The 17,264-nt window shown below is 43.0% G+C and overlaps 1 protein-coding gene across 3 annotated transcripts in view; it reads left to right on the top strand.

Annotated features, from left to right (window-relative positions):
- Positions 1 to 16,970, top strand: part of EFCAB11 (EF-hand calcium binding domain 11) — a 188,133-nt gene extending 171,163 nt beyond the window's left edge. The window contains exon 9 of one of the 3 annotated variants that reach the window (XR_003435604.1): positions 14,987 to 16,970. Coding sequence is in view for 2 of the 3 variants with exons in the window: in XM_027120299.1 (XP_026976100.1) it covers positions 14,987 to 15,071 (85 nt within the window). In the remaining variant the exon portion in view is untranslated. Of the gene's footprint in view, positions 1 to 10,669; positions 11,736 to 14,986 lie in introns of those variants that run through there. The other 2 variants (XM_027120299.1, XM_027120301.1) reach the window with 2 other exon arrangements.
- The last annotated feature ends 294 nt before the right edge of the window (positions 16,971 to 17,264 follow it).

Genomic DNA, 17,264 nt, shown 5'->3' with positions numbered 1-17,264 from the left:
AGACTTGACTTTGATTTACACGTGACACCTCCTCGGATTTAAGGCATACTGGGACCTCCACAGCTGGAACCTCGAAGGGGAAGGAGAAACAAGGGATTAGACAACATATCAGAACAAAACAGAAAGCTGACTCTGTACAGCTACTTCTCACAAAGGCCCGGGTAGTAGCATTTTAGCAACTAAAAATCAGTGCCAATCTACTGATATTTAAAATTCAGTAATCATAATCACAATCATAGGTAATATTTGCTTTGTGCTTACCATGTGCTAGGCAGTGTGCCAGCAGATCTTCGTGGTTGTCTCATTTAATTTTCCATAAAATTTTTCCAAGCTCCGCGTGGTACCTGCTGTTCTTATGACAGTTTTACAGATGTGGAAACTGAGGGTCAGAGACAGTAAGTTATTGGCCCAAGTCACCCAGCTGGCAAGAGGTGGGACAGAGACTGTGGTGCGTGTTCTCTGAGCTGAGAGGCCCCTCCCCTCTCAAAGCTGGTGATCTAAGCTCCAAGGCTGCACGTTTTCCCTTGGGATTCAAGTTCTCATTTTGAATGAAAAAAATATGGATTCCCTCAGAATTTCGTTTTTACCAGATCAGTCTTTGTGGGGAGGAGAAGATTTTGTTCACCCTCATCATTGGTGGGAAGCTGAGAAGCAGGTCAAGTTCAAGTACAATTTGAACAATTTAATGGGGAGGTGGGGGGAGGTGAGGCAATGGTCCAGGCAGGAAGTGATACTGAAAGTCCCATCCATGGCCTGGTACTGGGATGTGGGTATATCTTTTCCATCCAAAGAGGACCCTGATGGGATCTAATGGGGGATCTCTTTCATCCAAAGAGGGCCCTGGCCTATGTCTGGAGAGATGGAGGGCACGGCAGAGAGAGGGACCAGACTCCTGAGGGAGGGCATTGGCAGTATCTAGACAGGGCACCATCATGGGGGAGGAGTTCAGGTCCACGCCCATCCCATCTCCCCACCCCCACTCCGCCTCCGGTCAGGGTCTCTAGGTACAGGTATAATAGGAGGAAGAACTGAAGTTAGAGATAGAGTGCTCTTCTCCTCAAGCAAATTCAGAGTCACAACCATCATTACCACGTCCTCAACTTGCTCCCCCATTCCAATCCCTTTAAACATCTTCAGCACCTCACTGTCCTCCCTTCCTGTCTCTGATGAAGCTTAGTTCCTGTTCCCATCCCTTGATGTCCTGGATCCCAGCCCCTCCTGCCTCTCCTGAAACTGAATCCCACCCCTCATCCCATCTCCTGCCTAGAAAACAACCCCCTCCCACAATAACCCAATATCCCCGTAAGAAATTAACCTTCTTGTTTGTTTGTTTATATTTGTTGTTTATTATATTATTGTTTGTTTATGTATGAGAGAAAAGTAGGATTGTAGGTTCAGTTCCTCAGAAAACAGACTTTGAGACAGATATTTATTGGGGAGCACTTGTGGGAACAACACCTGTAGGAGAGTGAAGGAAGGATTGGACAGTAAAAGAAGTTGAAGTTCAAAGCAGTTGCAAAAGAGGCCTCAGCCCATCCCATGGGGAACTCTGAACGTGGGATGGCCCTTCAGAGATGTCTTGAATTGAGGCAAGGGGCTGAGTGCCTTAGTCCTTTGGACGTCTTGGCAACACATCACAGCATCCACTACAAGTGCACTGAAGGATTTTGGCTGATGGTGGTGAGACTCTTGGGGTGGCTGAGTGACTACTTTCAGATACTTAATCTCTGAGACCCAGAACCTGAATTTTCTTTATGTGTCCATAGATAATTGGCATCTCCGTGACAAGGTCACACTAACTAAATTCAGACAAGACTAATGAATACACAGCAAATTGATTTGTTTACAATGAGACCATCCTTTTGCAGTGATCAAAATATTTGTGTTCTTTATCTCTAACACCCCTTTTCCCAGGTTCAAGTTGAAACAGGAAGTAATTGGGCTCCGAGAAATCTCTCTGTAAGAAGAAAAATTGAAGGCATTCAATTATTCTTCTTCCAGAGATGGGATGAGTAAGATGCCAGAAATGTTTGTGACATGACGAAGACAGAATATGTTTCTTTTCTCAACAAGAAAAAAGAGAAGTTTAGGAAAAGAGATACAAGAAAAGCATGATCCAAAAAGAGGCAAACTAAAATGAACCATGATTTTGAGTCATTGATGGAGTGTAATAAAAGAGAATCAGAACAAGCTACTGGGAACACTCTCCCTAAGTCACCCAAGAGTTGTGGCATTGGACCCAAAAAGAAGAAATGTGGTGCCGACACAGTCCTTGGCTCTTCAGGGAACAGAATCTACCTACTCAAAATACTTTTGTTTTTTAATTTATTTTTAGCTGCATTGGGTCTTTGTTGCTGCGCGCGGGCTTTCTCTAGTTGCGGCGAGCGGGGGCTACTCTTCGTTGCGCTGTGTGGCTTCTCTTGTTGTGGAGCATGGGCTCTAGGCGCGCGGGCTTCAGTAGTTGTGCAACGTGGGCTCAGTAGCTGTGGCTCGCGGGCTCTAGAGCGCAGGCTCAGTAGTTGTGGCACATGGGCTTAGTTGCTCCATGGCATGTGGGATCTTCCCAAACCAGGGCTTGAACCCGTGTCCCCTGCAGGCAGATTCTTAACCACTGTGCCACCAGGGAAGCCCTACTCCAAATAATTCAAATGCAGTTTTTTGGTTTTCAACTCAGAATTAACCGGCAGACCAAGCAGAGAGGACTTATGGTTACAGAACAGAATGTAATGCTGTCAATCAGAACAATGGAAATGCATAGATCAAACTGACAGAAGTTGAAAGAGGAAAGCGGGGGAGCTGATATCTTCATCTCACACTGTGTGGAGTTAAGAAATACTGTGTCAAGTTCATGGAATGAGAAATAGAATTTTAAATACACTAAAGTATACTTTTATGAAAGTAACCCAAAGAAGAATTAAAAATAATACTGAGACTACCAAACTTTGGAAGGGAGAAGGGGCAGTAAAAGCAGAGTAAGTAAACTCTCATCTTCTGTTATTGATAGGTAAGGTACAGCATTAATAAATTAGGAAAGAGAGAGGTAAGCATGTTATTTACAGTTATGGGGTAACCACCAGACACATAGACAGAAATGGCCCAGTGGTTGGCTTTGGGATGTAGCTGTGGATAGAGATGATCTGAGGGGAAAGAATGTTACTGCTGTAGTATCTTTTTATCCTTATATACGCATTCCTTTCAAATTTTGAAAAATACGTGTAATCTTTAAATTACCAGGTAAAGCTTAATTATTAACCAGAAAGACGTTTGGTGGGTATAAACTTGGCCTGATCTGGGGACAGATCTCGTACATTCTGGGAAAGCCAGCAAAATTCCCTTCACCAGCAATGGAGGATTCATCTATGGTATTCCCCCAATTTCAGAACCTGTCCCTACCAAAAAGACATGGGTCCACACAGATGCATTGTAATTGGCTGGACTCCATTTCCTGTGCATCCCAACAACACAGATCAACGTGCAAGTCATCTGACCTCTCCCAGAGGAGCCTGTTTCAATCCTCTGTGGCTCAAATAGGGCGTAACTGGAACAGTGGTTCCCAACTGTGGCCACACGCTAGGCTCTCTTGCGGAGCTTTAAAAATGTATTCTGGCCCAGGCTCCACCTCAGACCAATGAAATCTATGACCCAGGATTTATTTTAAAAAAAAGTCCCCAGGTGTTTCTACTGTGTGGTTAGAGTTGCTAATCCTCCACCCGGTCGTTCTGTGTGTGGCTCCCCAGAATCATAGAGCACGTTCACCTCAAGGCAGCTCACGCTTCTCTCATCATCACAATTCTTTCATTTCTTCTTCTCAACACAGCATTTGAACCTCCTCATAAATCCTCCTTATCTCAAAACTTTCTCCCTTGTTTCTTTGAACCCCACTCTCCCTGATTCTCTTCCTCTGTGCTGAGCCATCTCAGTCTACTTCCTAGGGTCCTCTTCCCTTGCCTTCTTGGGACTCTACTCTCTGTACTCTTTCCAGTCTCTCAAGGATTTTAACCACCTTCTTGACCTACCATTATCGTCGTGCTCAGGGTGGCTCCCAAGTTGTCCCCTCCATCCCAGATGTCTCCTCTGAACTTCAGGACTGGATATCTGGTTGCCTACTGGGCATCTCCACTTTGATATCTCACAGGTACTTCAAACAAGACCCACCCCCATTGGAACTCATCATCCTTTCTCCCATCTCTCTTGCTGTGTTGAATGGCACTGGTTGTCCAACCCATTTCGGTTATACAAACACAAACTCCAGGAATCCTCTAGGCACTTCTGTTTTCCTCCTCTGTACAACATCCAACTCATCTTTTCTTAGTCAGCCCCCTTCTGTTTCATCTCTGTAACTCGGCTTCAGGTCAGTCCAACAGCATCTCTTCACTGGATATCTGCAACGATCTCCTACCCAGTCTCCCTGCCTTAATCACGTGCCCTTTCAATGCTCACTTGGGCCAGAGTGATCCTTCCAAAGCACAAATATGACTGTGTCAATCTCCTGCTTAAAACCCTTCAATCGCTTCCTCGTGGCCTTCCAAGTCCAAACTTAGAAAGGTCCGCCAGGCACATAGTAACTCAGTCCTCCCTGCCTCTCCAGTTTCAGCACCTGCCACCACCAACAAATGCCCTGTGCATCTCCCCACGCTGTGCCGCCCCGCCACGCCTCTAATCTGCCAGCCTGCTTCCTTGCTGCTTTCCCCTGCAGTCTCCTGGGGCTGGTATGCCCTCCCTGGCTTTCAGCTGTCTCCTCCTCACACTTCAAATTTTTTCTCAGGCCTCACCATCTCCATGCCACCTCCTCTTCCTGGGTGCCTATCCCAGGGCCTGGAAAACAGTAGATGTACTCAAGAAATGTTTACAGAATTACGAACACATAACACTGTGAATTTTAGAGACGAAATAGAATTACTACACGAAGAAAGTGAAAAAGAGAATTATATAACTTATCTCTAATTCTCAAATGCCTTGACTTTAAAGGAGGCTTTTCAGGGTACTCTAAAGAGCCCTGGGGGGGGGGGCGGCCCACAGAGCCCCCTCAAAGACCCTCAGTGGGGATCCTCATTTTAAACAAGACTGCTTTATTTTCATCAATTTTATATATTGGTCTTCTGAGAAAGGTCTAGTTGGCTTTTTTTTGTTTTTGTTTGTTTTTGGCTGCGTTAGGTCTTCGTTGTGGCACGCGAGCTTCTCTCTAGCTGTGGTGCGTGGGCTCTGTAGTTGTGGCACACAGACTTAGTTGCCCCGCGGCATGTGGGATCTTAGTTCCCCAACCAGGGATCGAACCCGCATCCCCTGCACTGGAAGGCAGACTCTTAACCACTGGACCACCAAGGAAGTCCCGAGAAAGGTCTAGTTTGAACAAAGGTTTTTGTGGCTAAGAAATATCTGAAAACCAATGGTCTAAATTATTCAAATAATTAAGGTGAAGTGTAATTTCTATTTGAATTACTTCTCTCCAAAATTCTCATCAATCTGTGTTTCTTTTTTTTAGACAGAATAGCACAGGGATGTTTTCTCTTGGTTTTACTTAGTGTCTTAGTGACATATTGCCTTTTTTTCTTTTTTAGCTTTAAAAAGAAATTCTTATTTTGAGTGGGTAATACATGCATATGGTCCAAAAGAAAAAGGCGGGAATTCAGTCAAAAAATCAGCCTCCCCACAAACACGCATCCCCCATCTCCAGAGACAATACTGTAGCTGGCTTCAGCATGTCCTTCCAGAGATTTCCATGCAGGGGTCACTGCTCTGGTGGGCAGGAGGCACCTCCCCTTGCCAGGGACAATGGAAGGGCAAGCCTTCTAAATGCCACTGATGGTTTAATCATTGCACACTCGGAATGGCCTCGGAGAGACACCTGGTCCCACTATCCAGTGACTGTCAGGAAGAAGGGCTTGACATCAACCCTTCCAACATCAAAACCATTTTTGGCAGACAACTTCTAGCATTTGCTTGGCTCATATCCAAATACCCATTTAGGTCAGCTTATTTACTTACCTAGGGGCACATTTTCCTCCTAATACATTTTGGAGGAGTTATCAGAAAATTACGCTACTCAAAATGAGACGGTCTGTGGGTGCTTTACTGAGACTTTTTTTTAGAGTAAGTATCTGCTGTTTCAGTAGATGGTGTTGGGACAGTTGACTCTCAAAGGGGAAATAATTAGAAAGTCCTACCTATCCCAATCACAGAAATAAAGATGTACTGAAGATCTAAACATGGTGGAAATGCTCTAGAACTATTAGAAGAAAACATAAGAAAAAACCAGAATTGTGAGAAAATAAATTATGAATTTGGGAGAGGAAAGGTTTGTTTGTTTTTTTTAGATGACACAGAAAAGACAAAGTATAAATAGAGGTACACCTGATTACACCTAATTAGAAAACTTTTGCCAAAATAACACCATGGGGGGCTTCCCTGGTGGTGCAGTGGTTGACTGTCCGCCTGCCGATGCAGGGGACACGGGTTCGTGCCCCGGTCCGGGAAGATCCCACATGCCGCGGAGCAGCTAGGCCCGTGAGCCATGGCCGCTGAGCCTGCGCGTCCGGAGCCTGTGCTCCGCAACGGGAGAGGCCACAACAGGGAGAGGCCCGCGTACCGCAAAATATAAATAAATAAATAATAACACCATGAACAAGATTAAAAGACAAGTGGTAGCCTGGGAGAAGGATTTATAGAACAGCTAGCAGACAGAGGATTATTATCTAAAATGTATATAATTCCCACAAGTCAGGTAGAAAAAGACATACAACCCAAAGTGAAAACATGCAAAGGATATGAGCTGAGAATTTATAGAAGAAGAAATAAGAATGGGCAATGCATGTATGAAAAGATAGTCAACTTCATATATAATTAGGGAAGTGCAATTAAGAAAACACTTTTTTTGCCAGTCATATTGGCACAAAATTTTTAAGTCTGAGGATACTAAATGTTGGCTAAGATGTGAGGGAATTAACTGGTCCTCTCATTCACTGTCAGTGCAAGTGTAAATTGACACATGCTTCAGAGAGCAATGTGACAGCATCTTGAAAGTTTGCAAATGTGCCTCCTGTATAACCCAGCAATTTCCTTTCTAGGTATTATCTAGAGATACTCCTGCACAAGGAGCCATGTTCAAGGATGCATATTTATGCTTTTCCATCTAAATGTCCACCAGTGGGGGAATGGCTAAAAACACTGTAGGCTGTGTATTCTGTGCAATACTTCGCTGCCTGTATTAGTTTGCTCGGGCTGCCATGACAGAGTACCACAGATCAGGTGGCTTAAGCAGAAAGCAGAAATCTATTTTCTCACAACTCTGGAGCCTAGAAGTCTGAGACCCAGGTGTCAGCAGGGTTGGTTTCTTCTGAGGCCTCTCTCCTTGGCTTACAAATGGCTGTATTCACTCTGTGTTCTCACATGGTCTTCTTTCTGTGTGTCTGTGTCCTAATCTCCTCTTCCATAAGGGCTAATCATATTAGATCAGGGCCCACCCCAATGGCCCCATTTTAACCTAATTATCTCTTTAAAGACCCTATGTCCAAATAGTCACATTCTGAGGCACTGAGGGTTAGGACTTAACATACGAGTTTTGGGGGCACACAATACATCCCATAAAACAGCCCCCATGAGGAATGGGTGAGATACGCATCTAACAGTGCAGCTTCAACTCAGAAAACAATGTGGAGTTGAAAAATAGTTGCAAAATCTATGTTGATTAGCAAAATAGTATGTACCATATGCTACCACTCACCACTATGGGCATGAAACACACACACAGACCTACACAAATAACTTTTGTATATGTATAAACATTTCAGTGTTCTGGAAGGATCAGTTCAAAGGCACTGGAGGTTGCCTCCATATCAGTTGGTTAAACGTGACTTTAGCTATATGTAGTACTTTATTTCTTTAAAAAATATTGGAAGTGGACATAGAGAGCAAATGTATGGACACCAAGGGGGGAAAAGGGGGTAGGATGAACTGGGAGATAGGGATTGCCATATGTTCACTAATATGTATAAAATAGATAACTAATGAGAACCTGCTGTATAGCACAGGGAACTGTATTCAATGCTCTGTGGGGACCTAAATGGGAAGGAAATCCAAAAAGGAGGGGATATATGTATACATGTAGCTGATTCACTTTGCTGTATGGCACAAACTAACACAACATTGTAAAGCAACTCTATCCCGATTAAAAAAAAATAAAAAATATTGGAAGCAAATATGGTGAGATGTGAATGGTTTCTAATTCTAGGTAGTATAATATGGGAGTTTGGTTGTTATATTCTTTGTAGTTTTTATATATTTAAATTTTTAAAGAGGTTAAAAAAGCAAAAGGGAAGACCAACTCATCCATTCCTAAAGATACTTTACCTTTATTTTGGGGTGAAGTCCAACCATAAAGGAGCTGCAAAGCAAGACTTCATTTCACCTCTACCTTCCTAGCAAAGCATTACTCCTTCCCACTGCATTTTGAGGTCATGCAACTACAGGATGCTTTAAGGATCAGCCCTCTGAACTTCCTTCTGAGTTCATTATAAAAATGTGGTCCATGGCCTTGTCTACCACCCCATACTATTTTTCCCTTATGAAGGCTAATTTATCCTGGAGATATTTTCCTGAAGTGATAAATTCCTTTTAGAGTGAAGAGGGGCATAAATAAATAAAACAAGTATAATATCAATGAAATGCAATAAACATTTCTCTGCTGGTGGATAACAGGCTCATGCTTTTTTTTTGCGGTACGTGGGCCTCTCACTGTTGTGGCCTCTCCTGTTGCGGAGCACAGGCTCCGGACGCGCAGGCTCAGCGGCCATGGCTCACGGACCCAGCCACTCCACGGCATGTGGGATCTTCACGGACCGCAGCACGAACCCGTGTCCCCTGCATCGGCAGGTGGACCCTCAACCACTGCGCCACCAGGGAAGCCGGGCTCATGCTTTTAGAAGGAGGAAAGCAACCTTCACGGAACTCCTACCATGTACCAGGAACTCCGCTAAGAAGCCTTAAATAATTGTCACTTGAATTTTTATTTTCATAACCTTGTGAAGCAGGTTATGAGGATCCGTAAGTTTCAGTAACTTATCCAAAGTCACATAGTGAGTGATTAAACCAGACTAAATTCAAACCTTAATAGGATATTTTGATGAAAAAAATATTTGGGAAGCCATAGTATTTTATGACTGTATAGGGAATGGAAGAGGGGAAAGAGACAAGTTCGTGTTAATTTGTTGAAAATCTAGGGGACTTCCCTGGTGGCACAGTGGTTAAGAATCCACCTGCCAATGCAGGGGACATGGGTTCGAGCCCTGGTCCGGGAAGATCCCACATGCCGCGGAGCAACTGAGCCTGTGAGCCACAACTACTGAGCCTACACGCCACAACTACTGAAGCCTGCGTGCCTAGAACCCATGCTCCGCAACAAGAGAAGCCACCACAATGAGAAGCCCACGCACTGCAACGAAGAGTAGCCCCCGCTCACTGCAACTAGAGAAAACCTGCACACAGCAACAAAGCCCCAACGCAGCCAAAAATAAATAAATGTATAAAGAAAAAAAAAAGAAAATCTACTTCCAGAGCAATAATTTGAGACTTTTCATCCCAGTTTTGAAATGAGGAGACTCAAGCTCAGAGAAGTAAAATAAATTTTGTTTTTGTTGTTGCTCATGATGGCAGAACAAACAAGTCTATGAGGTAGGTCTATTAGAATGAGAGAAAAGGTTCAGGGTAAGGCTCTTCCATGGAAAATACATCGTATCCTTGGCCCTACTTCTTTTGTCCCATTGTACTGGTCAGCTCAGGCTGCCATCACAAAGCACCACGGTCTGGGGGGCTTAAACAACAGAAATGTATTTTCTCACAACTCTGGAGACTAGAAGTCTGAAGTCAGGGTGTCGGCAGGGTTGGTTTCCTCTGAGGCCTCTCTCCTTGGCTTGTAGATGGCCGCCTTCTCCCTGTGTCTTCACATGGTCATCCTTATGTGTGTGTCTGTGTCCAAATTTCCTCTTCTTATAAGGATACCATTCATATATTGGATTACAGCCCACCCTGATGACCTCATTTTAGTTAATTACCTCTTTAAAGACCCTGTCTTCAGGTACAGTCCTGTTCTGAGGTACTGGGAGTTAGGACTTTAACATAGGAATTGTGGGGGGATGGAATTCAGCCCATAACACCCATTACTCAGGGTAAGGGTCACTCCACACTCAGCCCATGCTACTGAGGAACAGGTTGTTTGGAAGATACTATGACCTGGAGAGCTGGTAGTCCAAAAAAAAAGAAAAAGAAGAGAGCGAGAGAGAGAAAAAAAGAGAGCCCTAAGTCATAGATCTCTAGAGGGGTGATTAGGGCAAAAGCTGCCATTTTCGTAATGAATAATTCCTTATGAACTAGTCTCCATTCCATTTGACTCATGTTTCATTTCCTTTAGTTATGCTACTGTTACAGTGTTCAGACAGAGCTAGGAAAAGAGAAACTATTTCTTCATTGCCTGAATGAAATCACCTAACACCCAGATAAAGCAACTTGTGTTTCCTGCCCAAATATAATACTGAACTTGAAAAGGAGAAGCAAATGTCAGCTTCAATGGGTGATTCTCATTGTTATTATTTACCAAAATGATCTATTTGGGGGGGAGAGAATGGTCTTCCTTAAACTAAATGAAGTAACTTATTTCCTTGGAATGTAAATCTTACAGGAAAACTCCTCTACTTTATCAAGTGATTGAGTGACTCTCTGCAAGTAGGTGAGCGTCTTTCTCACGAGTGACCTGCATTTGTCTTGAGATCATTCAAGAGGAAAGAAAATCTTGTCCCCACTACCTTATTTTTTTAAAAGTCTCCATTTCAGAAGTACCACGTAGCTTGGGACACTGTTTTCCTCATTTGTATTAACTTTCTCTGTTGGCGCACATCGCGTCTCACAGCTTTAATTATCACTTATATACAGATGATATTCAAATTTGCACTTCATTTCCAGCCCTTTCAGATGATGTCACCCTTCGCCTCGCCCCAGATTTGGCTCATATCTTGTCTTGGATGAGCCATGATTTTCTCTGATAGAATATGGATGAGATGGCGGCTTTGCAGTTTAGTTGTAAATAAACTCTAAATGCCCTGGAGTTAATTTACCTCATTGATATCCTGCCCCTCCAGTTAAGAGCAAGAGTGTTCTGTGACTGACTCTGAAATATTCTCCTTCGTTCATCAGAGACGACCCAGCCAAGGGATTAATCTCCACAAAATATCCAAAGATATGTGACGGTTTCCATCACTCCCAATTTTGGCCAGAATTCTGGTTATCGCACAGCTGAAATTCTGCCATGATCTTTGGAAAGGCTTCCGATCAGTCCCCTGTTTACGGTCTACTTGGAATACGGCTGCCCTTTGGCCTTGCTCTGTGTACACTATCCTGGGACACATTTTCCTTCAGGCAGCTGTGCTAGTTTCTTGTGCACTGAATAAAATGTAATTTGTCAAGATCTTGGCCAGATTCTCTGCCTTCATATAAACTAGCTTTTGAAATGTCTTAAAATTATGGTCTCTCCTTTTCAAGAGTTGCTTGCTGTTTTGTTTCGTCATGTGGTTGGAGAGGTACCCTGAGTAGCACCTCGATACGCACAGAACGTGCTGTCTTAAACAAAAATGTGTATTTGAAAACACTAGGAATATTTCATCATAAGCGTTAACCTATGAGAGCCTGACACATAATAAGCAGTATGCACTCAATATGTACTTGTTGGAAGAAAGACTTGAGTAAACGAATTTGTGATCCTTTGACCCATTTGTGGGTTTTGCTGCTGTAGTTATTTATAACATTTTTATCTACCTGTTAGGTTATTATGTAACTGTGCTGTGTAATTATTATTTCAACTAGAACATATTGGAACTCTCCATTAACATAACTGAAGGGTATAAAATAGAATGTTTGGAGTTGTCAATTAGCCGATTTGTCTTGTGTTGCTTTTCTTCATTATTTCAGTGTAGCTAACGGTTCATTCAGCACATTTTAATTAAAAACAAACATATGTGGGTCTGCTAAGAACTCTAGTATCTGGTAGTGCAGTTAGACAAAGATGGCAAATATTTCTAGCAGTGACCATATGATATCTTCCATTCATCTCAGCATAATCCTCCGAATCTAATTATTGGGAGGATGGCAGCTGCACTCAGTTAGGCTTTTCTTTATTTTTACAGAGATGTGTTTTTTTCAGCCCGTTGTATGGTAGAGAATCAGCTGCTGCTGGAGTCCTTCCCAAGGCTGAAGGCCCAGCATCTACAGGACTTTCCCCCAGTTGCTTCCATTGCAACATTAGCTGTTTGTTCCTGCCCACGTGCCATCTGGCCTGAAGATGTTCCAAGGAAATGTATGGTCTTCTGACAAGCTATCTTCCTCTGTTTATACAAATATATTAGGTATATAGTTATGACCTGAAGGTATCAGCAAGGAAGCCTCATTGATGGGTGTGGCATTACCTGCATGAAGTTACCATGTCCTGTCCTGGGGGCTGGTCTTCAACTTTGCAGACTCAGAAGCATGATTCTGTCAGCTTAGTTTCTGACTAACTGAGGATGCACAGGAGAATGTATTCATTTAAAAAGAGGATTATGACAGCTGAAAATATGCACTCACACCACATGTCCCTCTAGTATGATAATTGAGAATGGGGACTCTGGAATCAGACCACCGGGGGTCAAATCCTATGTGTGGGGCTTACTAGCTATGTGATTTGGAACACACTGCTTAATTTCATTACATGTGGCAGACAGCCTTTAGGGGGACCCCATGATCCCTCCCTCCTGGTATTCATACCTTTGTGTCACTCCCCTCCCCACAAGTGTGGGCGGAGCTTGTGACAAGCTCCTAATCAATGGAAGGTGGCAAAGGCAATAAGACGTACATGATTATGTGCATGGGATTCTGTAAGAGCATAGCACCCATCTTGCTACAGTTTCTCTCTGTTTCTGTCTCTGTCTCTCTCTCCTTCAACCCATGCTTTTGGAGTGCTGAGCTGCCATGTAAAAGTCCAGCTACACTGAGGCCACCATACTAGAATGACCACGTGGAGAAACCAAATATAAATAGAGATGCCCAAGGAGCTGCCTATCTTCCAGCCCTAACTCCCAGATCTTTTGGGTTTTCCCAGTCCAAGCCCCAGATATGTGTGTGAAGAGGTCTTTGAGATGATTTCAGCTCCACTCACAGGCTAATTGCAGCTGTGGAGCCACCCCAAGTGAGAATCACCCAGCTGAGCTCAGTCAGTCCCAGAACTGAGTGGGTGAAGAAACCATGGTTATTGTTTCAAGCCACTGTTTGAGGTAGCTTGTTATGTAGCAATGAAGAACTTGAAAATACACACATGCCCACACTCACGTTTGTATGCAAATGTATTCATACAGACACATATCCAGTTTGACACACACACAGTCACACAGCTTGGTAACTAGTGGTATCAATGCTATTGTCACATTTGCTATTATATCCTAGATACTTACCATCTCTAGAGTCAGCACACGTGGTTTTGATTATTTGTAAATCCCAGATCCATGAGGTACGGTCATGTATAATTTTGCTGAGCCATGAATTTGAGTCCCAGGCTCGTGGGTGGGAGCGAGTTTCTCAGCTAGTGAGTGATCCTAGCTGACTACCAGCACAAATAGGATTTTGTTCTCTACTGGTCATTCCTTATGCAATAAATTTTTGATGTAATTTTTTTTTAAATGCTTTGCTCCCCCAAAAAAGTGCTAAAAAAATATCAGCTGACTGCTAGTCTTAGTGATAGAAGTGAAAGGAAAATAAAGAGGCCTGAGAAATAGAGATTCCCCACCTAATAATAGACATTTCAAAGAAGAGAATGCCAAATGTGACGGCAGCTTGGCTTTATGATGTGAAAACAGTTAAAGGATGCAATCCCCGAGCCAGGGAGCATAATTGGGTAAGTCATTTTGGTGAGAGCCCCAACCGGAACGTGGTAGTTTATAAAGTCATCAGAAGCCTCAAGACATCATTCATATTTTTCAGTTAGAATATATTGCATTTTGGGAGAAAATTAGATGCATAGTTACATTCACCAATTTGTGGGATATTTGAAGGTGCAGGGACATCTCTTGAATTTCAACAGAATGTAGTCCTTAACTTCACATATGAGATGCTCTGCTAGGCTTGTGCAGCATTAATAAGAGTGTAAGTCACGGTCCTGCCCTTGAGATGCATACAGTTTATCCAGGCAATGGGTGTGGAGGGAGGAGAGGCAATGAGAAACAAACAAATGATGAGGTAAATATTATCACACTCAAGTGTGGTGGTGAACATCACCTATGATTAGTTAGTGTAGAGAATAAGGGCTGTTAGTTCAGAGGAGAAAGAGCAAGAATTTGAGATCTCTCAAAGGAAAAGGTCCAAGCCGCTTAGCCTGGCATTCAAGGCCCTCCATAATCTTGTCCCAACTTTACCTGCAACCTTCTCTCATAATATCCTCTATATAAACAACACTTCTAGTCAATTTGGTTGATTCATTAAGAAATGCACCCACCTCTCATTTTACACCCTGTTAAGGAGTTTGAAATAAAATGAGCAATTTTAAAATGTGCTTTTAAATGTCATCTTAAAGAATTACATTCTTTAAAATGAACAATAAAAAAGAAAAAAAGAAAATGGGCCTTCCCTGGTGGCGCAGTGGTTGAGGGTCCGCCTGCCGATGCAGGGGACACGGGTTCATGTCCCGGTCCGGGAAGATCCCACATGCCGCGGAGTGGCTGGGCCCGTGAGCCATGGCCACTAAGCCTGCGCGTCCGGAGCCTATGCTCTGCAACGGGAGAGGCCACAACAGTGAGAGGCCCGCGTACCGCAAAAAAAAAAAGAACAATGAATGAGCAACACACATGCACATAAAATAATTTCAGAATAACACAATTTAAACTGCTTGCCAAATTGTTTTAACAAAAAATTCCTTAGCAATAGTGATTATAAAAATTCTCATGCATGATCTACCATGTTCCTTTCCCCTTCTGGCTAGCTGGAGTGGAGTCAAGCCCCAGGGTGACCTTGGACCCTACCTGGTGAAGATGGCAGAGCCTCAAGCCGCTGGGTCCCTTGAATGAGTGTGTGAAGGAAGGTCACCTAGCAACCAGGATGGCCCCTGTCAAATGGCTACAGGTAGATGTAAGAAGCAAATGTATATTGTGGTTGGCCTCTGAAATTTGGAATTTGTTTATTACGGCAGCTAGCTTCTTAGGCAATTTGCATTATCTTAACCAATATGGTCATTTAATTTGAAGAAGTGGGGAAAAAGCTACTAACATAAGAATAGAGGTTACCAGGTGCACTGACAAGGGCTAACAGGACAGTTCCCATCAAGACTATGGATTTCGGCACCAGACTGCAGGATTGAAAGCCAGTTCTGCCATTTACTGGGTATATAACTTTAGGCAAGTGTATTAGCTGGGGTTCTCCAGAGAAACAGAACCAGTAGGATGTGATACATATGTAGAAAGAGATTTATTTTAAGCAATTGACTTATGTGATTGTGGAGGGTTGGCAAGTCCAGAATCTGATGGGGGAGGCCAACAGGCTGGAGACACAGGTAAGAGTTGCACTTCAAATCCAAAGGCAGTCTGTTAGTGAACCAGGAAGGGCCAGTGCTGCAGATGGAGTCCACAGGCAGTCTGCTGGTAGAATTTCTTCTTGCTTAGAGAGAGGTTAGCTTTTCGTTCTTTTCAGGCCTTCAGCTGATTGGATGAGGCCCGCCCAGCATTATTGAGGGCAATCTGCTTGGCTCAAAGTCCACTGCTTTAAATGTAAATCTCATCCAAAAACACTCTCATAGAAACATCCAGAATAATGTTTGACCAAATATCTGGGCACCATGGCCCAGCCAAGTTGACACATAAAAGCAACCATCATAGGAAGTTAATCTCCCAGTGCCTCAGTGTTCTCATCTGTAAAATGGAGATAATAAAAGAACCTATCCTAGTGGGTGAACATGAAGGCTAAATGAATCAATGCATGTGTTTAGCATAGTGTCTGCACATCGTGCTCAGTGAGTGTTTGCTCTTGACTATTATTATTATTAATTAGTATTGTCATAGGCTTTGGCTGTATGCTTCTCTCTGATGAAAACGCTAAGAAAAAATGTAAGCAGGGCCACCAAGAGTAACAGGATTGTTTGGCTGGGAACACCAGTAATGTGATGAGAGACTTCGCACATTAAAATTCTCATAATGTAGCAAATGGAGACTTGCATACTCACATTTGCAGGCTATATTGGCCAGTTCTCCATTAGTCAGTGGCTATTTTTTTCTTGTTATTCCATGAATAAATTTTAATATATTCAACCTTCCCCATAAACTGCTTATTTACTGTTCATATTAATGCAATATAGCAAAAACATTTACATGACTGGAATCTTTTGCAGTCTACTAGAGCATTTCTCTTGCATTTCTTTCCCTTCATTTCTGGTGAGAAAATTCATTTTTGCTCTACATGCTTTTGAATTAACTGTCACTCCTCAGGAATGCAGTATCAGCATAAATCAAGAAGCTGATGTGGAGTGGAATGATTAAGAATCTGGCTTGTGGTTGGGCAAAATTGGGCGTGAGCCTTTCCAAGCCCTGGCTTCTTCACAGAGTGTTGTTGTGAGGACGGAATGGTGAGTCTCAGCACAGTGCCTGGCCCTCAGGAAGCACTCGATGAATGGGAACTATGATGATTCCTTTCATTAGGAATTCTCTGTATTGTTGTTACAATGTTCCACCTTGCGCTGGGGAGACCTAGCATCCTGGGTCCCTGAATGACTGTGTGGAGGAAGCAACCAGGATCACCACTGTCAAACTGTTACACATGCAAGGAGTCAACTATTGTGGTTAAACTTCTAAATTTGAGGTTTGCTCAGAATTCCAAAGGATGCATGCACCTATTTACAATAGCCAGGACGTGGAAGCAGCCTGAATGTTCATTGACAGAGGAATGGGTAAAGAAGATGTGGTAATATATAAGTGGAATATTACTCAGCTGTAAAAAGGAACAAAAGAGTGCTATTTGCAGAGATGTGGATGGACCTAGAGATTGTCATACAGGGTGAAGTAAGTCAGAAAGAGAAAAACAAATATCATATAACATCGCTTATATGTGGAATCTAGAAAAATGGTACAGATGAACTTATTTGCAAAGCAGAAATAGAGTCACAGATGTAGAGAAAAAACTTACAGTTACAAAGGGGGGAAGGGGAGGTGGGATGAATTGGGAGATTGGGATTGACATATATACACTACTATGTGTAAAATAGATAACTAAGG

Source organism: Aethalodelphis obliquidens, unplaced genomic scaffold (genome assembly GCF_003676395.1).
Source record: "Aethalodelphis obliquidens isolate GAN/ISIS:26980383/991018 unplaced genomic scaffold, ASM367639v1 scaffold21, whole genome shotgun sequence".
Taxonomy (NCBI): Eukaryota; Metazoa; Chordata; class Mammalia; order Artiodactyla; family Delphinidae; genus Aethalodelphis; species Aethalodelphis obliquidens.
The sequence above is the reverse complement of the archived record's forward strand: the minus strand, read 5'-3'. Positions and strand labels throughout refer to the sequence as shown.